This window comes from Erythranthe guttata, chromosome 10 (assembly GCF_056151865.1).
Source record: "Erythranthe guttata isolate IM_541 chromosome 10, IM_541, whole genome shotgun sequence".
Classification (NCBI taxonomy): Eukaryota; Viridiplantae; Streptophyta; class Magnoliopsida; order Lamiales; family Phrymaceae; genus Erythranthe; species Erythranthe guttata.
The window spans coordinates 19,757,773-19,780,651 of record NC_142542.1 but is presented as its reverse complement, the minus strand read 5'-3'; the positions used below and the strand labels follow the sequence as shown (position 1 = coordinate 19,780,651).

Below are 22,879 nucleotides of genomic sequence, written 5' to 3'. Positions count from 1 at the left end.
ATTGCAAATGGGTAATTATTCCATGGTATATGACCACTGAACATAACTAAGCTCAGTAACTAAGATCTCACTAAACTCTATAACTAAGCTCTATTCGTGATACTTAGTCTACACTCTTTAAGTAAGCTCTTAATAAGAGCCTTCAACAAATAACAAAAAATCACGTGTATTGTTAGCTATAAAAAATACTTCTAAGGGAATAGGAGCTAATTTCCCCTATTAAAATTTACATTTTGATAAGTATCTTAATCTGAAATGATATATAAATGACATCGAGACTATTTGAATAGAGGTAGTTATATATAATATAACTAGTAATTAATAACTAACGAGTAAATTCGTAACCAAAATCTAAAACGGTGTCGTTTAGTAATAGATATTTTTCGGGCAAGAGTAGAAAGCACGTGAACTCACTCGTGTAAGATGAGGAAGCCCGTGTAACTAACTAACAAGCCCAATTCATTCAATTAAAGTGGTCCAATTTTCTCCTCTACCACTACTTTTTTCATCTCTATAATCATTTTTATTTTGACCAATTCTCCTTTTCAATTTATTATTGTTATTTTATTTTATATTTATCTCAAATCATTTATCTTTTTTTTTTTTTTGAGTAAATCCAAATCATTTTCACTCATGCCATTTTTTCAACAAGTTGTCACACTTTTTCCTTCACTTTAAATAGATAAACAAATTATATGTATTATATGTTACGAATTTAAAATTATCAATTTATATTTAATAAAATTAATAATTAAATAATAAATATTAAGTGTATATTTCGTTTACTGAATAATTTAATAAATAATTGTTTTTTTTTTCTTCATGATCTAGACAAATAGTAATAAATGTTATCAAAGGATGTTGGGAGGTGTGACAGATGATGGGCAACATATTATAAATATACATTATTATATTAATATATATATATATATATATATATATATATATATATATATATATATATATATATATATATATATATATCGATATAAGATACATAACAAATTCCAAACATCAGCATCTTTGGTGGGCCAATTTCAAAACTCAGTATAAGTGAAATAATGATTTTAGGTAGGCCCAAATAAATATCTAAAATAAAATAAAACAAAAAATATTATAAATACGACGTAGTCTTTTAACTAGATAATAATATAATTAATTAATAATAATTATGAACTATATTCTTCCATACAATAAGAAAATGTAATTAATTGTTCACACCCCCTATACAGATGGATATACATATCCTAAAGTAACTAATATCTTCTTCTTCTTCTCCTCGAATTTTCTCGATCACGGGCGCGAGAAGTCGATCAATGTGTTTGGTTTAATATTGCCTTTTGAGAAGCCGAGCATTTGCAATTTGCTCGATTATCGCCAAGTATCTGCGTTTTCATTAACGAGAAAAATAATCAATTAATTCCACAAAAAACATAAAAAAAAGAATCCAACATCTATAAATTAATACAGTCGGGACTAGCAAAATTCTATTAATTTAGCGAAATATTAAATTATCGAGTTAGTAATTTAATACATTTTTACTAACTCGGGACCGGCATAAATTATTATTTAAGCGAGTATATTAATTTATCGAGGTTCACTTATATACATACCTTGTACTGTTTTTGTAGGCTTTTAATGTAGTCCACAGCCAAATCTAACATATCTGCTGTGTTGGTTTGCTGCATATGCCAAAGCAATAAACCTTAATTTTCAAGAAACATTTAAATTTCTTTATTATATATATATATATATATATACCTTATCCATGTTTGGAACAAGCTCCTGCAATTTCCTCATTCTTTCACTGATTCTAGTTCTTCTCACCTGTACTATACCATAAACTATTCCAATTAGTAGTGCTTGCCTCGCTATTCAAAATAAAATTACGAACTAGTTAAATTGACGATTTTACCCTCTCGGCAATACTCCGTGGATGAGTAGCACAGCCGCGCTTTGCGCGAATCTTGCACGGAACGGAATCTTGAAGCATTAACAGCTTCTCCATATTCGCAATTTCCGACGAATTAGTCTTGGGTAGGCTTAAGTGGTGCGACAAACTATACGGCCTATTTCTTATAAGCTCTTCATTCTGTTTTTTTAACACAAATAATCCAATCAATAAATATGTCATAGATTACATTTAATTATTTAAAAAATAATTTATTTTACCTCGGTAATAAAAATAGGCTTGGGATCGTTATCCACCTCCGTTTTGATGCCACTAGTGAAGTTCGTTTCTGCAAAATACGAAGAGTCGTTCCAAGAAGCAAATGGGAATCCAGAAGTAGTGGAAAATAAATTGTCACCACCGCTATTTCCCACCTTTGTGTAATGTGGGCTGTGGGGCCCGCCGTGTTCGTTTTCGACCTCTTTGATTCGAGACAATAATCCCAAGGAAGATGACGACGACGACGTCACAGATGGGAAGTTCGTGTGATTTCTTACCCCGGCGTAGCCTGTAATTTGCCGATCATTTATCGTAAGAAATACATTTCGAAATCGCAAAGTTTCAAAAATCAAGATAAACAAAAAGAGAGTTTCTTGATTTTTTTTTTAACATCTTGATATTCCTTTAGAAATAAAATAGGGGAAGAACAAAATCTAGCAAACTAATATAATTAAATTAAATTAAATAGCCAAAAACTAAGAATCACTACAGAATTCAATAGACACATACTAAAAAGGGAACCAAAATTTATTACACTACTGAATTGAGAAAAAAAAGTTGGCAAATTAATCACTACAAATAAATTGATTTTTTTTTTAAATAAAATAACAATAAAAAAAATACCATTTTGAGAGAGCAATCCAGCAGGTGAGCTATTCTGCCTGACAAGACCAAATCCACCACCACCACCACCACCACCCACCGACAAAGACCCTAATTCACCACCACCGCCGCCGCCGCCACTTTGATGCCTTGGATACTGAGGTGGCAGCTGTGAATTCATGGCAGCAGGAAATCTAGTATAATTACCAGAAACACCCTTATTACAACTATTATTATCATCAATATTAATATCCATTACATGAGCACTCTTTTCAGCCAAATCTGCAAGAAAAGAAGTGGGAGCAGACCTAAATCTCAGCAGCCCAGAATTATTTTGGGATTCCATTAATGGAAAGTGGTGGTGTTCTCCTCTAGGGTTTGGATTTATGGTGGCAAATATATTATTAGGCATCGAATTCACAGTTGATAACAATGCTTCCGAATAAATTCAAATAAATAAAAATTAAAAAAAAAAAAACTTTTTTTTTTTTGGTAAGTCTTTGTGACAAGGAAACTGGAAACAAGCTTGTTATTTAAGCAGTTGGGGTTGAAGAAATCTTGTTCTTGAAGCAAGAAAAACAAAAGATCTGAGTCTTGATAGAATTTTCTTGATTACTCTCACTAGGGTTTTCTTTTTTTTTTTTTTTTTGATTTAGGAAGCAAATTGGTAAATGAGGTTTTATTTGCAGGCTTTTTTTACTTTATAGTTTTTTTCTTCTTTGAGGTATTATGGGAGGTGGAAGTATGGTACAAAATATTTGCCATTTTAGGGAAATTTCAGAGGATTATTAATAAACAAAAAATATCTAAGTACAGAGTGACACTTCTGATGTTGCTACACGTTTTTATTTTGATTTATATTATATGCAAGTGGGAATTAAGTTTCTTGAATTAAATTGAACCTATATAGAAATTAAGTGCATATTATTTATATGAAAGTTTATATATTTTTTTCCTTCAAATTCCCACTTTAATGTAAAAAAAAGAATAGGGTTTTCTTTGTACTTGGTAATGTTTTTTCTTAGTAATATTTGAATTAAATATGGTTTTGTTTTTACAATAATTAACTGTTGATCGGCACATAATCAAACACACTATGTGTGCTTAGTGATGGTTATTTAAACACATCAATGGTTAAAACTTACCCAGTGTATGTGACTCGGTGTAGCATTTCCACAATTTCGGAAAAAAAAAAACAGCCACGACAAAAAATAATAATTTTTTTTTAAAATAAGAAAATAATTATAATATAACTGCGCATCAGATTCACAAACACTGTGGAAATCAGTCCCCCACTGCAGACCATGACATCACTCACTCCACCCAATTTTGCCAATTTATTCGAATAATTCAAATAATAGAGAAATGGCATTGACAATTTATTTAGAAGATATTGAATTTTAATATTGGTTGGAGAACAAATAGAACAAAGAATATAATTAAAGAACATGAATTAATTAGCAGAATATGTGGATTAGTATTTACGAATCTGGTGAGATTCAATTCAAGTAGATAAGGCATTAAATTGGAATAGTATTAGGACAACTCCGGATCGGAGGGATAAAATTAAAATTATTCCGAGAATGTAAGTTGGTGCAAAGTACGATCGAGACATACGTAATAAGTGAGACAGAACAATTATATGTCAATTGCTTGTACTTGAAGCTTTTTATTGGATTAGAATTTGATACCATATTCTTCATTTTTTTTTTCATGTAAATACTAATCTAAGATAATAATAAAATTAAAATTGAAAAAAATTAAAATAAAATAAAATTGAAACGTGTAACAGTTGAGAGTTATACAATTCGAATTAGATGCCCAATAATTGTAATTTGGATAAGGAAACATAAATTCTTGTTGATCGAATATATGGAGGCAGACAACTTATCATCTTTTCATTTATGATAATTTTTTGATTTTTTTCTATTTTGATTAAATTTTTCAATTTTTAATAAAACAAATTCGGGGTAAATTACAAACACCCCCTGAGGTATGGTTAAATTACAAAAAACCCCCTCTTGTTTGGATAATTACATTTACCCCCCTCAACTATGATTTTTTCTTACCTTTATGGTGCCAAATTCAACATAGTCATCTAGATTCCGTGAAATGTGCTCTAGTTTGTACTCTTTGTGTAAAAAATACAGTTTTCGATGCACCACAAACTGATATGTACAAGCTAAAAATCACATATTATGGTCATCTTGCTTCATAATGTAAAGTTTGAATGAGATAAAACGGGTACAAAAGTGATAATATTCCATATAATCTCGAAGATTCCACTAAATTTGATGAGTTGAGGGGGGTGGTTGTAATTATCCAAACAAGAGGGGTGTTTTTGTAATTTGGTCATACCTCAGGGGGGTGTTTGTAATTTACCCAACAAATTCGTTGAAATTACAATTGGGATTTTATCCATATACACTCATTTTTTGTTTTTGAATTTTCTTCAAATTTATTTGCGCATTCCGAATTTATTGCTCTTTAAAATTAAATCATAGAAATTATTCGAGAAAAAAGAAAAAGAAAAAAAAAATCATAATCTTACAAATCCCACCATTTTATAGATTCTATTTCTAAATTAACAACATAACACATCTAATTCATTTTCATTATACCTAGCTAGCTCGTTCATTGCAGTTTGATTCGATCAAGATTATCGGAAACAGACCTCATCTTCGGCCTCAATTCCGGATCGAATTCCGTACAATTCAACGCAACATAAAACGTAGCAACAACTTGTTTCTTCGCACGAGCTTCATGCAATAGAGACGGGTCTATAATCTCCGACAAAGGTCTTTTCTCACTAAACGCTTTCCTCACCAATCCCTCGATCCCCTTACAATCACCACCGTCGTTCTTGTAGTTGACCGGGAGTTGACCGGTGAGCATTTCTAGAAGCAAGATACCAAAAGAATAGACATCGCATTTCTGTGTGAGCCTCGACCCCGCGGCTCGAGCTTCGGGCGCCACGTAGGCGAGGAGTGAGCTTTTGGTGGGGCCCACGATACCTTGGTTCGGAATTTGCTTCGGATCAAGGCGGGATAGTCCAAAACCGGAGATGTAGGGTTTTAGGTTGTCGTCGAGGAGGATTTTCGACGATTTTATTTTCCCGTGGACGTATTTTTTCGGGCCCCACTCGTGGATGTGCGTTAGGGCTTTTGCGCTTTCTTGAGCAATTTTTAGCCTTTCGGACCATGATAGTGATGAAGGCAAGGTGTTCCCCGGTCCACCTGCACCACCACTCAAGTAATTAAATCTCGAAAAAACTTATAAAGAATCTTCTTAAGCACAACGTCTTCTTGAAATTAGATGCCGAATTCTAAACATCGTATAATAATTAGACAAATTACGAAAATGAAAATGAAAATCAACCAATTAACAAGGTGGGAACAAATTAAGCAAATTCTTACCATGCAATGCATTGTACAAGCTCCCGTTCCGAACGAAATCGGAAATCACCAATTTTTCGTCGCTAGCGTAGTAATAAGCCCTTAACCTCACAATGTTGGGGTGTTGAACCTTACCGATGGCCTCCATCTCAGCCTCGAACTCCTTAAGCCGCCACGCCACATCACCCTCGCTCATCCGCCTCACCGCAACCACCACCGGACCGCTCACCGCCCTTCCACCACCACCAACCACCACCTTGTACACTATCCCACTCCTACTTTTTCCGACGACATAAGCCGACGCCCTCAACAAATCCTCCAACTCCAAAGCAAACCCTTCATCCATAACAACAAATTTACCCTTTTGCCCTTCCTCACAACTCCTCACCACCACCACCACCTCCTCCGAGCTCACATTTTCCTTACCCAACTTTTTTTCAATCTTCCATCTTTTCTTGATCACCCAAACCGAAACAAACATCACCCCAATTACCAAACAAACCCCTGAAATCACAGAAATTGTCAATGGACCCCCATTTATTTTTTTATTATTCTCCACAACCCCATTTGAGGGCACCCCTGCATTAACAGGCTTTTGAGGAATATTCAAGAATCTTGGATTTTCATCTTCTTGAACTTCACACACTTTGCTTAACGGAAACCCACAAAGAAAAGGGTTCCCAGAAAATGCAGTTGGCCCCTGGTTCAACAGCGACTCCACCTGAGGAATTTTTCCGGTGAGGTTATTACACCGGAGGTCAAGGCTGACCATCACCGGAAACCGGCCAAAACTCGCCGGAATCTCGCCGGAAAATGCGTTAAACGAAAGATTCAGAGTCCCGGTCAAATGGGTCAAACTGCTTAAGCTTTCAGGGAGTGAGCCGTTGAGATTATTGGAAGACACATCTAGATGAACTAGGGTTTGGAGGGCGGTGATCTGGTGCGGCAGCGGTCCACCGAAAGAGTTGTGTGAAAGATCAAGAGAAGTGAGAAAAGCGAGCGCACTAATTTCTGATGGGATGTAGCCGGTGAGATTCTTGTTGGGGAGTGAAATGGAGATGACCCTACTACTGTGGGTGCGATCGCAGGTGATTCCAGCCCAACTGCACGGAGTTGAATCGGAGTCGGACCAGGAAATCAGAGCTTGGGTTGGGTCTTTTGTAATGGATGCTTTGAGAGCTAAGAGAGAGAAACCGTCTAAATTCAGCGACGAAGAGAGAGAAATGAAGTAAAATAACTGAATGAGACCGTATTCGAAGCTCCGGTGGTTCATTTTTTTGTTTTTTGTGAGTAAAAATCCAATCTTTATCAAATGCATGCAAGGAAGAAATGAGTTGCAGAAAGAGTGTGTGTGTGAAGATGAAGAGAGATTTTTTGTGTTTCAATTTGAATTAAAGAGTTTTTCGAGGTTTATTTATTAATTAAGTGGTGGTGTAATTAATTTGGGGGTGTTGAGTTTGAATTTTGTTTGACTAGTGTAATTTTACTTGAGGGAGTGGAATTTATTAATGTTGTTGGGATGTGGTTCTTTGTTTTTTGTTATATATTTAAAATAATATAAATCTATGTGTATTAAATAATATATTTTATTATTTTTTATTTAGGTTGAGGAGATGTGGATAAAATGTGCATCTTTGATTTGTTGTCTGAAACAGGCTTTAAACCAAGAGCACTGTCATTTTCTCGTGTGATTAGATTAGAGTAGTACACATTTGGATTTTGTTCTTCAAAATTTCAAGATAAATTACGATCAGCCCCTGAGGTAAGGTAAAATTACGAAAAAAAAATATTTCATATTTGTGTATTTACAATTACCCCTCAACTATAAATTTTCTTACACATTCACCCTTGCGATGTCATATTTAGTGAAATCGTCTGGATTACGTGAAGTATTCTCCAGCATGTACCCGTTTTACCTCATTATAGCTCCACGTTTTAAAACAAAATGATCATAAATTGTGTCTCTTGATGTGTAAATATAAGATTGTGGTGCATCTGAAACTACATTTTTGCACAAAACGAGTACACATTAGGGAATATTCCACGAATTATAGAAGATTCTATTGCAGTTGCACAAGGTCTTTTTTTGTGATTTGACATTATCGGGAGTGGTCGTGATTTATCTTTCATACTACTCCCTTACAACTTATTCAAATATTTAAAATAGTATAATAAAAAAATGATAAAAGTATTTCAACTTTTTAAAATGCAATAATTGAAAAGAATATTAAAAAAAAAAAAACAAGTGTATAGTGTAATTAATTTAAAATATTACTAAATTTATTCAAACAAATAGAAGCCAATATAAACACGAGAAGTCTTGTCTACATAATAAGTACATAAAAAATAATTGGTGGTAATTTGTTTTTGTCCTTTGGACTTGTGGATGTAGCACACCATGAATAGTACTCTTTACTTGGACCTTTTGGTAATTAAAGAAGAGTGGGAGGACCTGTCTGCAAAATAGAAAAGATGTGTCAACTTTCCGGACAAATGGTGTCGGAAAAAGATGCAGCCAAGATCACATGCTAAATATTCGGCTTTTCACAGAATCCACTTATACCCTACAGGGGTGTTTTGGTAACTTCAGAGAGATTCAAAAAAATCCAGCGGAAAGGACAATGTAATGAACAAAAAAGAAACTTGCTGAAAGCAATAAATAAAAAATTAAAAAAATAAATTCAATTTTTTTAAAATCATTTTATAATTAAATAAAAGAAAATCCAGTGGAATTCAGCCAAGTTTCTGTAGAGCAAGCTCCTGGAAGAACTTTCCTCTGTGCTCGAAGTTTTTGAACTCGTCGAAACTAGCGCACCCCGGACTCAATACAATGGCATCACCTACATTCGAAAACAATAAAAACATAAAATACTTCCAAATATTTAGAATATATTGTACAAATTCCTAATTAAACGATTAGTAAATAACACTAATCAAAATTACGACTATTGATTTTACCGGTTTTTGCCATATTTGTGGCTAATCTCACGGCATCCTTCAGATTGTTTGCCCGTAAACAAGGTATACTTAGACCATGCGACGATAGCGTATCTTGAATCATCGTACCTGAAGAACCGAACTTCGTATAATCATGAAAAAACATGTGAGTTTTTTTTTTCTTGATGGAGAAAATAAATTGAAATATGAAACCCCGTAAAATAAAAAAATTGCGTTTCTCAAAATCACGAGCAATTTACTTACAGTGACAACACCTCTATGGTACTTCAAGGGTTCTATCAGCTGCTCAAAACCATTACAACCTTGTATTTCCGAAACCTATAAAATTTAGCAATTAAAAACATTAAATAAAATCAGGCCTCGACTTCTGTTCTTTGAGGCTATAAAAAAAATCAAGTTTTATGAGCTTATCCTTATTATGAGGTTATTAAAAAAAATTATGGTAATGCGAGAGAATATATTAACGAGGGGCAAAATGGTAATTTAACCTTAGCGAGGCCACCGAGTAAAACTATCGACTTCTGTTCTTTGATGCCCATAAGTCCAGCATATGTTGCTTCGACATTAGTTGCCTTGCTGTCATCCACCCACGTTACTCCACGACTATCTTTGTGAACTGCAACACGGATATTACTAAAACTAATGAAAAAATAAAATTATAAAATCGATCAGTAAAAAGTTAAAGATAAAGGGCGTAGTTTGGTATTACCTGTAATAATTACGCGTATTTAAAAGATTATACGCTACTCACCGATTTGCATTCTGTGAGGTGGAGCTTTCAATTTATCAATAGTTGAACGGACAGCTTCACTATCGATTCCAATATCCAGTCCGATAACGGATAATGCTGCAATTGCGGCATTATAGTAATTATGTGTTCCAATGGCAGTCAATGCACCCAATGGTAATTCCGAGACAAGCCCAATTGTAGGAGTTCTAAAGTAGGCAATCTTCCCCTCCAAATCAACCTTTTTGTTTTGTCAAGAAAACGAGCAAATTATCATTATACGTATTTACATAAATGCAAAAACTGCACCAAAAAATGTAAGTCGTCTTACTTGAAGACCGGGATAAGTACCTATCCAAGCATAATTACATTCGTTTGCATGGCATGCAATTGCCTCGTTTAGAAATGGATTTCCTACAAAGGGATATTACATTACGAAAAAAAAAAATTAAAAATATTGGGATTGTTTAGAAAGTGAAACGGCTAATAACGGGACTGATTTTATACCTGTGGGAAGAATGGCGATTTTTCTGTCGGTCATGTGGGAAAAAATACGGGACTTGATCGTGGCATAATTTGTCATAGACTTGTGTCTTTCAAGGTGATCGGGGGTGAGATTCAATATTACAGCCACCTAAACGAAACAAAGTCATGCTCGGGTTATAATGTAATAATTATAATTACAGAAGTTTGAAAAACCGAAATGAGGTTTTCTTACAGAAGGGACGAAGTTTATGCTCGGAATTTCTAGCTGATAACTGCTTACTTCCACCACAGCAACCTAGCAAAATGCAAATAATCCGTACAAAATTCATCAAATTCCAAAAAAATAGTCACTTATGAAATTAATGAAAGTAAGATGAATATGTTTTGCCTGAAATGGTTTTCGAGATGGCGATTCAAAGCTTTGGAGAGCGGCTTCTGAGAGAGGAAGACCGAGGTTTCCACCGACGAATGTTTCGATGTTCAAATGGCTGAGTATCTACATCCCGGGTTATTTTATAACAATATAAAAAATTGAATTACTTTACTACAAAGAATATATTTCGCACGAAAAATATACAACCAGAGAAAAACGAAAAGGGTAAACCTGTCCAGCGAAAGTGACTACAGTAGATTTTCCGTTAGTTCCAGTGACGGCTAAAACCTTTGTGCACTCTGGTAGAACTTGTGCAGCAAACTCCAACTCGGAAACCACACGCTTTCCCTAAATTTAAGTGGGTCGAATTTCAACATTCGTTAATTCGAAACGACCTTCCGAATTTTAATATATATATATATATATATATATATATATATATATATATATATATATATATATATATATATATATATATATATATATATATATATATATATTGAGACGATGAAACTCGAACTTACAGATTGTAACAGAGATGCCAGACCGTAATTTTCAAGAGGAATTCCGGGCGAAACGACTATCTGATCTGCCACTAAAAGTAGCTCATTGTCAAAGCAACCTAAAATTGTCTCTAAATTACCATCTTTGCCATTTAAAACGTCGTCCTGCAATACGCGTACACCGACATCAAGAACTAGAAAGGCAAAAAAAAAAAAATCGACGTATTTAAATATGCGTACCACGAGTGGTCTTAATGTTTCATTCTGGTCAAGGGCTACAACTGAAGCACCTCTAGCAAGAGCAAGTTTTGCTGCAGAAATCCCAGATTTTCCCAACCCTATAATCTACAATGTAATTAGCAGATTTCAATTAAAAATTTAATCATGAATTATTTTGCGCATAAATAAACATTCGAATTAATAAATTGAATCTCCCACCAATTGCCCTTGAAAACGCGGGAAATGATCAGTAGTTCACTATTCAAAAATAACCAGTATTATATAAAATTAGAGCTTTTGGGCGACATTTGACCTAAAATCGAAACAGCTGAAGAAACCCTAAAATTGCCCATTATTCCAAAACAAAAAAAAATCAAAATTAAGTACAAAAAAAAAAAGTTGGGAATGAACAGTGTATAAAAGGGAGTAACTTACAGCAACCGATTGGCCTTTTAGGTCTTGTTTGGGAAGGCAAGATTCAATCTTCAGGCATAATTCCCCCCTCTTTAGCACAGAGCTGTTCAACATTAAAATGGGGAAAACAAGAAATACTGCCTTAATGAAGAGAGAGAGAGAGAGAGAGAGAGAGAGAGAGAGAGAGAGAGAGAGAGAGAGGCTTCAATTGGCGCTTAATTGTGTTGTTCCTTCGACCATTTCACCTTGCTATTTCAGTATTTATTCATTTTTCTATTTTCTTTATTTGTTATTTTTAAAACAGTTAATCCTCATTGACAATTATTTTAATTTCACGAAATATTAAATTATCGAACTAATAATTTAATACATTTTTACCGAGTTGGGACCAGAAGATTATTATTACGTAAGCGAAAATTATCGAACTAATAATTTAATACATTTTTACCGAGTTGGGTCCAGAAGATTATAAATTTATCGAGGTTCTAATGTACTGAGAAAATTTGTTTATCATTCACCTAAAATGTAATTTTTCAACATCATCTATAATTTAACAATACTCAATTTCTTATTAAAAAGAAAATTATTAATCTATAGGAATACAGTCAACATGCTAATTGCTAGCCAAACAAGACAATTTCTTCACTAATATAATTGCACACCAGTTGGCTAGAGCATAATACATAACATTTCCTGAACCAAGAACAATGGAGGAAAAAAAAAAAAAAAAAAAAAGCAATCCCACCTCCCAAAAAGTAAGTCCTAAAAGCAAAGTTCTCTTTAACTAATCGAATACTACGACATCTAAATCCAACCTAAACTCGTATTTCTTAAACAAATGCAGCTTCATCGGCCCTCACGAACCAGGCACGTTCAGGTGTTTGAAAAGTTCCGGAAGGTGAGAATTCGTAAGCTTAGTCCTCTTGCTAATCTCATTCTTCTTCTTCTTTGTCTTCGGCTTAGGTGGCACGCCGTGAAGATCCGCCATTGCCCTCCTCCTGGCAGTGTCGGTGGCGGGTTTCATCCCATTCTTCTGTAAATCCCTCTCCATATCGAGCATATCTCGTGGCAGTTCAATCCCTCGAAATAACTGCTTCAGATCATCGTCTACTTTAATCACAGCCCTCGGATCGTTCGGGTAGGCTACGTCTTCTTGTGAGTCGTAGTTCGATAGAAGCCAAATTTGTCCGGAAGCTTTCAAGGTCTGCATAATATTTTTTTTATTAATTAATTCAACAGATTACTTTCCGAGTGTAGTGTTTTAGAGTAACGAGAGAAAAACGGTACCTGTAAATCCTCCAAGACTGTGGGGTACGAGTCTTTGAGATCGATAACAGCAATACCTTCCGGAAACTTCCGGATCAGAACAAGAAGTTGGCTCTTGTCTTTCAAATCATGTTTCGACTGCGAATAGATTATTTTTATTAACCAGAATAAATATTTCATCGGACAATGTACAAGAAGAAGAAAACGGGTTATGCACCAAAGATACGCAAAGGAGCTAAATTACCTTGTAAGAGAGTCGCTTTCCGTCGTATCTCACTTTTGGATTGTTCCTTAAACTGTCGAATACAGCCTTGTTCGCAATCATGTCCACGTAGCACGCTTCGTTTATTTGCTCGGGAGTTAAGGCTTGCCGTTTCTGTCGATTAGAAATTTCATTTTATTACACGCGCAAACAACTACATGATACTTTTCTTACATTACGATAATCGGGGTTCTAACCATATCATTTAACGACCTCCGGTGTGCGCAATAAACGGAAAGAAATATTTTTACGAAAGAGTTTTCTTAAAGGACAAAAACCATTGAAAGGAAATAATTTATATGTTGTATAACAGAATGTAAGAAACGAGGAAAAAGTAGAAGTATACCTCAAAGAGCAAATCAATGACACGTTTCATTTGAGCCCCGACGGGAGCTTTTCTTATGCTATTAATGTGCTGAAGCCGTTCCGTATCGTTCGAGAATTTAACTGGGGTTGGAGGAGACTTTGCAATTGCCGAAGCCGAGGTGATTGTGGACATCGATTTAGACCTGGCCCTAGACGATTCTGCTTTCGCTGCGATGCTCGTAAGTGTCGACTGGCATTTCTCTTGCTGTTTCTTGAATTTCGACAAACTTTCTTGAAGTGATGCCATCTAAAACACAATTGGAGCTCATTATATAATCAGTTAACTCAGTAAGAAGAATCAAATCATTCACAGAAGTACCGATAAAAGCATTGACAATATTAAACTCAAAAATTCAATTTACTAAATCAAAAAACATGAAATAAATGATATTTACTAAATTCCAAAGTGGGTTCTGGAAAATTTGAACTGATTACGACGAATCAATTTTCCGCAGCAAAAAAAGGAGCAATTGGCGTGAATTAAATCCGTGAACACTATTAGGGTTTATCTTTTTTCTTGCTATTTTCAATAAAATCCAGCAACGTAATTTCATGTTCATTTAGTAATTTGTCAAAGTTTTTTTCTTCCATGATTTCATCTAGGGGTGTATTTACCTCAAAGAACAAACAAAATTAACCCTTCTTCTTTCTCAAATATAAGAGAAAATAACTCGCCCGCAGAGAATTCTCAAAAATAAATTCTTACCGCCAACGATACGCCGCCGTTTTCCGTGGAAATTGATCAGTGAAACGGGAACGAAGTGGAGTAAGGACTAGGAGGGTTCGAACTAAATTGGGGGAAACAAGAACCCTAGAAATAGGCTACAAATTATGTAATTGCAATCAATGATAATCACATTAATAATAATAATAAAAAAAAAAAAAAAAAAAAAAAACCCTTAATATGCATATGCATATATATATATATATATGGGGGCAACTATTTCAAATACTAACTTTTGCTTACTTGAATACTACCAAGTTTAAAACCAAATTGAGTACATATTTATCAGTTTTTTCTTACTTTAATACCAAAATAAAAAGAAAATTACAAAAACACCCTTTCATACAAAATATCAATTATATCAAATTTTATTAGAAATTACCTAATCAAAAACCAAATAAAAAAAAAAGAAAAAAATCCTTTTGTTGTAAAAAATAAACCTCCAACCCTCTCCAACCCTCGCCGCCGCCGCCGCCGCCGAATGCCACCGTACGCCGCCGCCGCTTCTTCGTCCATTGTTATCAACCCGCCGCCGCTTCTTCATTCCGGTTTCATTCATCCAAGTAATAATTTTTTTCGAATTTTTTTCTTTAATATTTACTTAGGATTTGATTGTTTGATATGGGTAATTAGGATTTGATTGTTTTAGGTAAAAATGATCGTTAATTAGTAATGGGTGCATCTAATTTCAGTCGATTTGAGCATTGATTTGAGATTCGTGGGTTGGTTCTTCGTTCACAATTTTCGACCTGTATATGTCGATTTTTGATGAATTTTCGACAGCTTGATGTCGAAAATTCATCAAAAATCGACATATAGTTGTCGAAAAATGTGAAAGCTTGAAATGGGATTTTTGATAATTCGACAGATAGCTGTCGAAATTTGAATGAGTTTTCGACAGCTAGCTGTCGAATATTCAACCAATTTTCGACAGCTACCTGTCGAATTAGATCTGTGTAAATTTTTTATTTTTTATTTTTTTTTTATTTTTTTTATTTTCGACACTTAGGTGTCGAAAATTGTATCAAAATTCGACACTTAGGTGTCGAAACTTAATAAAATATGAATTGTTATGTTTTCGACACATACATGTCGAAAAATAAGGGTAGTTTCGACCTGTATGTGTCGAAAATACATGGCGAGTTTTAAAAAAAAAAAAAAATCAAAATCGATGATTTAGCTCAAAAAATACGTGAATACATACTTGAATGGGTTCTCCTTGCTCGTAAACTACTATTCTATTGTCATTTGACGCCATTTTGCAAGTTGTGTAAGGTTTTGATTTCTTTTGTTTTGAGGTTTTTTAGGAGGGTTTTTGGGGAGGGAGAAGAAGGAGGTGGAGGAGATGAGGGGTTTGTGAGTGAGGAGGGAAATGTTTTTTTTAGGTTTTTGATTATTTGGTATTTAAGAAAGAAAAATAATATTTGTAATATTTTTTGGGTTTTAATTTTCATTAAGGGCATTAAAGTAATTTACAATTAATTATTTATTTTTTATTTTTTTGGTATTCAAGTAAGCAAAAGTTAGTATTTGAAATAGTGATCCCATATATATATATATATATATATATATATATATATATATATATATATATATATATATATATATATATATATATATATATATATATATTTAAAGATACGTCGTCGTTTGTGCCCAACAGCATACGAAAATTTGATGTGGGCCTAAACTAAAAATTACAAAGGCCCAATAAGAAGTTTTTAAATCAAGAGTTATTTGTGGGCCTTCAGCCCATAATTAAATTAATATTTCGGAACTTATTGACTGCACCAAGATGTGGTGTTTGTCCGGTAAATGATGACCTAGCTATTGGAGCAAGTAGGTTTATGTCAATGTCAATTGACCCAAGTTCGAATCCCCTCGCTAACGGTCGCTAGGTCGAGTTTGTCATACATGATTTGTTGGAAAAAACCGATAAATGGTGTTTTTCATTTAACATAAGCATAATGTTACAACTTAAATAGAAAACTAATTAACAAACTTATCCTAATTTCAGGGAACACTAACCCACTACTAACAACTAAGTATCCTACAATCTCGGGATACTATTTTGACTAATTATTTTACTAAACTAATATTAAACATTTAATTAACTAAACAATAAATCTAATATTTTAACATGATTAACCTAGTGTGGTTTACGTCTCTTGTATAATTTGCTAGTTGTTATATGGAATTGTAGATTTTACCGTGAGTCCATCAGTTAAGGGAGTGATGGGAACACGCATGATTCCGTTAGTATTAACGAGAAATTGATGGAAAAGACTAAAAATATTGAATTTTCAAACATGATGGATCAAATGTGTTTTTTGTGAACATAAGTACCAAATATGAAATCAGTACAAAGTTGAGAAACAAAAATTTATTTTCCCATTTAGTAATATATAAATATTTATTTACAATAGTATACTGTAAAAAAAAAAAAAAAAAAAAAAAAAAAAAAAAAAAAAAAAAAAAAAAAAAAAAAAACAGAGTGGGAGTAGGGACCAAAGCAGCCGCAGCTTTAGGCGTACAGTACAGTTTAGGATATCTGGAAAAAGAAAAAAAATGAAGAAAAGCCAATCCATTTTCTACAGAGAGAGAAAGTGGGCAGAGGAATAGATTTTGACCGCCATTGAAATTGGAGCTTTCACACTCTTTACCCAACCCCTCTCTTTCAGCCATAGATTACAATCAATTTACTTTTTTTTAATTTTTTTTAATAATTATTTTTTAATATTACTTCAATCACCCAGCTGATTCCAACCCCTCCCCAATTTTCATCTTCTTCTTCTAAGTTTGCAATTGGCTGGAAAATCAAGTGGGTATTGAGCTTATTTTTACTGGTTAGCAGTGGTGGAATTCAATCTGGGTTCCTTCGAATTTAATTTCCGCTTTGTATTATTTTTTGAGCTGCAATTTAGATTAGTTCGTTTTCTTACTCCGGTGGAGTTAATTTCAAGTTCAATTTCTTCGAATTTCATCTTTGTTGATCACGTTTTGTGTTTGTTCTTCATCGTTTTTCAGTTGCGTGATTTTCGTTGTGCTGAATTCAGTTCCTTTTAAACCTAATTATCATCAATTTTCGTGTTTGCTTATTACAAGCCCTGAATTTTGGGGATTTTTCTTCTTCTTAGTGTATGGAACCCAAAGCTGAATTGGGGGAATTTGGATCCGGAGAAATGGGGTTCGGATTCGACGAAATCCAAACCCTAATCTCAGCTCCACAGACCGGCGGCAGCTCATTCACGGCCCTTCTCGAACTACCTCCGCCACAAGCGGTGGAGCTCTTAGTCAACGAAGATTTTTCGGCCAAAAATCCACTGCCGCCATTTTTCTCTTCCAGTTTTACCCTCACTGACAGTGAACCAAACTTCTCAATCTTTGCTAATTTAGCTGATAATAATTCGCCGGAGAACAATACCGTATTGTCGGTTTCAAGGCCTATGAAGCAAGAGCCGTTAGACACAGATCCCCAACCGGAATATTCTTCACCGGCGGTATCTAATCAAAGCCTACATTCTGGCAAGCGTAAGGAGAGGGAGAAAAAGGTCATTTTACACCCCTTTCTCACTAGGGTTCTAAAGTACGCAACTGAAAATGGCAATTTTGAGTAATAATTTTTTTTTTTCAGGTGAAAGAGTCGAATAAAAAGAGCAAAGAAGTAGCAAATGAAGCTTCTGAAGAAGGCGGCGAAAAACTACCGTACGTTCACATGAGAGCTCCCCGAGGCCAAGCCACCAACAGCCACAGCTTAGCTGAGAGAGTAATTAACTATCTGGACTTGCATAATTAACCTTTAATCGTCTCCTTAATCGTGATTAGCAGCCTTAATTTGGATTTAAGTTTGTAATTACTCTTATACAGGCAAGAAGGGAAAAGATCAATGCCAGAATGAAGTTATTACAGGAGCTGGTCCCGGGATGCAACAAGGTCAGCTGTCAAAGCACTGTCAATTATTGACTAAACCAGCATGAATTAATTTTTATTTTTATTTGTAATTTGTTGTTTAATCGTAATAAATATTGATAATTACATAACGGGTTGCTGTCGATTGTTTCACCGGGGAAAAGAAAGAAAAAAAAGCTGATGGCTTTTGCACCAAGAAGGTGGTGGGCCTATGAATGAAGTGTCCCTCTCTTAATTCTTGAACCATTTTTTTCTTAACTTTTCAGCCTTCTTAGTTGGGGTTTGTTATCGGTCCTTTCTACGGCAGTTGTCTTCTACTAAACCATATTAATTGAATGTCATTTAATCACTCTAAAAATAGTTGTGAACGAGTATAGTTGAACGACGTCTCTTTAATTTTGATTCTAAGGGTTTGTTTCTGTTTTCAGGTTTTAGAAGTTAGAATAGATACTTAATGAGTTAGGTCAAAATGGTAGTTAAAGAGTTTGGTTGGAGTTAGGTCTTATTTCAAAACCGGGCCCACGATATAAGCAAATTGAGATTAGCTAATCTCAATACAATTTGTTACTTTTATTTTAGAATTTAACTATGTCTTGTGCTAATTATTAATTAATAGAAGAATCAGATATGCACTGATATATGAAATCAAGAAAATTTTCTTTTTTCTTTCTAACAGATTTCGGGTACTGCGATGGTGTTGGATGAGATAATTAATCACGTACAATCACTTCAACGACAAGTGGAGGTGGGACTTGGCACAACATTTTCCTTTATATTTTAATTTAACATCAATTTGTTGGTCTATGTTTAAGTAAGTTAAATCATGTGGAAATTGAAATAATTTTTTTTAAACCAGTTTTTATCCATAAGGCTTGCTAGTGTGAACCCGGGAATCGATTTCAACCTTGACGCACTCTTGGCTGCGGTAAGTATTATTGAACTCGTAAAAAAAATTCGTTTTACTATGTGTATTGCAAATAAAGCTAAAATAGTTGATTACTAACATTTCGTTTTTCATCTAGAGTGGATCTTCATTTGACAATGCCTACATGGACGTGTTTGCACCGTCCATCTCACACGAGGAACAAATCAACGACAGCAAACAACCCCAATATTTACAGCAATGGCATTGCGATGAATTTCATCAGCCTTTGTGGCCCCGAGAAGTAGACAATTCTAATTTCATTGCACCTGAAAATGCGGTTCAAGTTTACGACTCTTCGCCAAATCCAGGTGAAAAAAAAAAGAACAGTTCAATCATGAATAACTTTCGAAAATGCTCGAAACGAGCTTTTAGATACAAAACTAACTTTACCTTTATTGTTTCGGTGCAGCCTCTCTGCTTTCGAGTCAGCTGAAAATGGAGCTGTGAATGAAGGCATAATTATTATTAGTGTATATATACGTGTATGTATATCTGATATATATATACTAGTACTAGATAGTTGGGAAATTAAGAGGTTATTTTTAAGCATCGTTTGAGCTTGGATCTCCATGTATGCTATTGCAGTGAGCTATTATAAATCCATTATAAATTTATCACAAGTTATTTAATTATATGAGGTTGTGAAAATGTTCTTTTTTCTAATTTATTCTTTTAATGTAATACATCATAGCCTTTATTATATTATTTTTATAATATATATCAAGTCCAAGAACTTTTCTTATCAATCCACTTGATTCTTTCTTAAAAAACACACACAATAGATAAGATTGCATGTATGAAAAGGATTAATTATGGCCCACCCCCTAAGCTAAGGTCATATTATGAAACAACCCTCATGTTCGGATAATTACAACTACCCCTCAATTATGAATTTTCTTACATTGTTACACATCCACTTTTATGGTGCCAAATTCAACATAATCTTATAGATTCCATGAACTTTTCTCTAGTTTGCACTTATTTTGTGCAAAAATACAGTTTCTGATGTACCGTAATTTGATATTTACAAGTTTAAAGACACGTCTTATGATCATTTTGTTTCAAAATGTAGAGCTCAAATGAGATAAAAACGGGTACAAACTGGAGAATATTCCACATAATCTAGAAGATTCCACTTAATTTGACACTGCAAGGGTAGACGTGCAAAAAGGTTCATAGTTAATGGGTAAAATTATAATTACCCAAACATAAGGGGATTTTTCGTAATTTAATCTTATTTCAGGGGCTGTAAATGACCAATAATTTATCATAACTTGCGGTTAGATTTGAAGCTTTTTCCAAAACGAAACAGAGTAGCCATGAAATCTGCACTTTTAAACATCCAATCCCTTCTTCTTCTAGCGACAACTCTTCTCCAATCACATTACGCCACGTCACGAATCCCCATCATCCATTCCTATCCCCACCTCTCCCTTTCCGTCAAGGACTACGGCGCCACGGGCACCGGCCTCCAATACGACACCGTTTCGATCCAATCCGCCATAGACGACTGCTCCTCCGCCTTCTTCCTCCACCGCCGTCGCTGCCTGGTCAAATTCCCCCCCGGCAAATACCTAACCGCCACTCTATACCTAAAAACCGGCGTCACGCTGAACATTTCGGAGAACGCCACCGTCCTCGGCGGCACCAGGCTGGAAGACTATCCGGAGAAGCAGGACAGATGGTACGTGGTGGTGGCGGAGGATGCGGCGGATGTGGGGATCACCGGCGGCGGGGAGATCAACGGCCAGGGTTTGGATTTCGTGAAGAGATTCGACGAGAGGAAGAACGTGATGGTGAGCTGGAACGAGACCGGCGCGTGTTTGGGAGACGAGTGCAGGCCGCGACTGGTGGGGTTTATTGGGTGCAGGAACGTTAGGGTTTGGGATGTCAGCTTCAACGAACCTGCTTACTGGTGGTACGTTGTGCATCACTAATTTTCCTGATTATTCATTTCCTCTTATATTTAAATCAATGATAAAAATCTATGGCAACTTGTTGGTTTAGATGAATTTATTTACGATAAATTTGAATTTATTCACTTGTGTTCTTTAGATTCTCTTTTGATTTTACGATTACATTATTGCAGCTTGCACGTAGTTCGTTGTCAAAACACGTCGATTCACGACGTTTCGATCTACGGGGATTTCAATTCTCCTAACAACGATGGCATAGATATCGAAGACTCAAACAATACACTCATAACAAGATGCATTATAAACACGGGCGATGATGCTATATGTCCGAAAACATACACGGGTCCCATCTACAATCTAACTGCCACCGATTGCTGGATTAAAACAAAGTCGTCGGCCATCAAGCTCGGGAGTGCTAGCTCGTATGCTTTCCAACATTTGGTTTTCGATAATATAACCATCGTAGAATCTCATAGAGGCCTCGGATTACAAATTCGAGATGGAGGTATATAGACTAAATCTCCTTTCACATTCTTGATTCTTTTATCATCGGTTTAGGAAAAGGCATTTTCCTTGGTTTAGTCCCAAAATATGTTCATAAGAAATCTAAATTTTATCTCGTCTTTTTACTTAATATTTTCCTCGATCCAAACAGAGCCTTAGTGAACTTTAAGAATTTCATTGCATGTTTTCGTTAGACTAGCAATCAAACCCCTCGGTGATATCAAGTCTTGAAATGTGTTTTCGTTACATGTGCAGGAAATGTTAGTGACATCACCTTTTCGAACATCAACATCACAACCAGATACTACAATCCATCATGGTGGGGCAGAGCAGAGCCGATTTACATCACAACATGCCCACGAGACAGCAATTCGAAAGCGGGGTCCATCTCCAATCTCCAATTCATAAACATCACATCGGTTTCCGAAAACGGCGTTTTCTTATCCGGTTCGAAAGGTGGAATCCTTAGCGATTTAAAGTTTGTTAATGTGAACTTAACTTACAAAAGATGGACAAACTACACCGATGGGCTTGTTGACTACAGACCAGGCTGTCAAGGTCTGGTCAATCATAGTACCACTGCAGGGTTTGTAATGGAGCACATTGATGGATTGGTTTTCGAAAATGTGAATATGAGATGGTCCGAAGAGAAAACAGGATTGTGGAATATTCCTCTCGATTTTCGGCCTTCAACTGTTAATAATGTTTCTTTGCTCCATTTCTATTCTGGATTATACAGAGGAAAAAACAAAGATGTTGAGTATTTTTAAGAACGTCTCGATTTTTCACTCCAACTTCTTATAAGTTACATTTCTGTTGAGTTGCTAAAAGCAAGGAGCAATTTTTTTTCAGGCACTTGCTAATTGCTGTATAAGTTATGTGAAAGACGACATTTGTTCGATTTTTTCATTAGTCTTTAAGAGATAGTAAACCTCGATTTGACGAATACTTATTATGGATATATTGTAATGAGAGAACATTACAATAAATATTGGTAAAAAAAAAAATGTTTGTTTAGGTTAAGTGACAATGGTTTGATTAACGAATCGATTGTTGATTCAACCAGCTAGCGAACTCGAGGCAAAGCTTCATGATATTGCTTATTGAACATAAATATGCGTGCAAGTTTGGTTCGATAGAATAACAAGTTGAGATTTTG

At 34.8% G+C, this 22,879-nt stretch overlaps 6 protein-coding genes across 9 annotated transcripts; 2 read left to right on the top strand and 4 right to left on the bottom strand.

Annotated features, from left to right (window-relative positions):
- Positions 1–1,114: 1,114 nt before the first annotated feature.
- Positions 1,115–3,509, bottom strand: LOC105955175 (transcription factor bHLH130). Of its 2 annotated transcripts, none has more exons than XR_016033980.1 (6): positions 2,795–3,509; positions 2,173–2,459; positions 1,916–2,092; positions 1,762–1,832; positions 1,614–1,682; positions 1,115–1,385 (listed from the first exon to the last, which is right to left on the bottom strand). XR_016033980.1 is itself a non-coding variant. In XM_012978878.2 (6 exons), exons 1-6 carry the CDS (start codon positions 3,183–3,185, stop codon positions 1,314–1,316), a joined length of 1,062 nt encoding a protein of 353 aa, XP_012834332.2. In that variant the 5' UTR covers positions 3,186–3,509; the 3' UTR covers positions 1,115–1,313. The 2 variants fall into 2 exon arrangements, 1 of the variants encoding a protein (XP_012834332.2); XM_012978878.2 differs by having other exon boundaries at positions 1,762–1,827.
- A 1,811-nt stretch (positions 3,510–5,320) lies between these two features.
- Positions 5,321–7,642, bottom strand: LOC105955207 (Leucine-rich repeat protein kinase family protein). The gene is made up of 2 exons (XM_012978912.2): positions 6,190–7,642; positions 5,321–6,009 (listed from the first exon to the last, which is right to left on the bottom strand). Exons 1-2 carry the CDS (start codon positions 7,484–7,486, stop codon positions 5,408–5,410), a joined length of 1,899 nt encoding a protein of 632 aa, XP_012834366.1. The 5' UTR covers positions 7,487–7,642; the 3' UTR covers positions 5,321–5,407.
- A 776-nt stretch (positions 7,643–8,418) lies between these two features.
- Positions 8,419–12,184, bottom strand: LOC105955174 (uncharacterized). 2 transcript variants are annotated; one of them, XR_016033979.1, is made up of 13 exons: positions 11,870–12,115; positions 11,456–11,560; positions 11,237–11,380; positions 10,944–11,060; positions 10,728–10,835; positions 10,572–10,634; positions 10,361–10,487; positions 10,185–10,267; positions 9,878–10,094; positions 9,615–9,742; positions 9,370–9,444; positions 9,127–9,234; positions 8,419–9,008 (listed from the first exon to the last, which is right to left on the bottom strand). XR_016033979.1 is itself a non-coding variant. In XM_088824476.1 (13 exons), the coding sequence occupies exons 1-13, from the start codon at positions 11,960–11,962 to the stop codon at positions 8,902–8,904; spliced, it is 1,488 nt and encodes a 495-aa protein (XP_088680602.1). In that variant the 5' UTR covers positions 11,963–12,184; the 3' UTR covers positions 8,419–8,901. The 2 variants fall into 2 exon arrangements, 1 of the variants encoding a protein (XP_088680602.1); XM_088824476.1 differs by having other exon boundaries at positions 9,127–9,247; positions 11,870–12,184.
- A 213-nt stretch (positions 12,185–12,397) lies between these two features.
- Positions 12,398–14,597, bottom strand: LOC105955206 (transcription initiation factor IIE subunit beta). Its single transcript, XM_012978911.2, has 5 exons — positions 14,449–14,597; positions 13,723–13,989; positions 13,359–13,490; positions 13,136–13,252; positions 12,398–13,052 (listed from the first exon to the last, which is right to left on the bottom strand). The coding sequence occupies exons 2-5, from the start codon at positions 13,987–13,989 to the stop codon at positions 12,705–12,707; spliced, it is 864 nt and encodes a 287-aa protein (XP_012834365.2). The 5' UTR covers positions 14,449–14,597; the 3' UTR covers positions 12,398–12,704.
- A 2,337-nt stretch (positions 14,598–16,934) lies between these two features.
- On the top strand, positions 16,935–19,932 carry LOC105955205 (transcription factor bHLH48). Of its 2 annotated transcripts, none has more exons than XM_088824475.1 (8): positions 16,935–17,312; positions 17,604–18,017; positions 18,101–18,232; positions 18,334–18,399; positions 19,052–19,120; positions 19,232–19,300; positions 19,398–19,608; positions 19,710–19,932. In XM_088824475.1, exons 2-8 carry the CDS (start codon positions 17,607–17,609, stop codon positions 19,745–19,747), a joined length of 996 nt encoding a protein of 331 aa, XP_088680601.1. In that variant the 5' UTR covers positions 16,935–17,312; positions 17,604–17,606; the 3' UTR covers positions 19,748–19,932. The 2 variants fall into 2 exon arrangements, with proteins under 2 accessions (XP_088680601.1, XP_088680600.1); XM_088824474.1 differs by having other exon boundaries at positions 17,200–17,287.
- Positions 19,933–20,510: 578 nt separating this feature from the next.
- LOC105955204 (Pectin lyase-like superfamily protein) lies at positions 20,511–22,651 on the top strand. The gene is made up of 3 exons (XM_012978909.2): positions 20,511–21,218; positions 21,390–21,721; positions 21,976–22,651. The coding sequence occupies exons 1-3, from the start codon at positions 20,620–20,622 to the stop codon at positions 22,488–22,490; spliced, it is 1,446 nt and encodes a 481-aa protein (XP_012834363.2). The 5' UTR covers positions 20,511–20,619; the 3' UTR covers positions 22,491–22,651.
- The last annotated feature ends 228 nt before the right edge of the window (positions 22,652–22,879 follow it).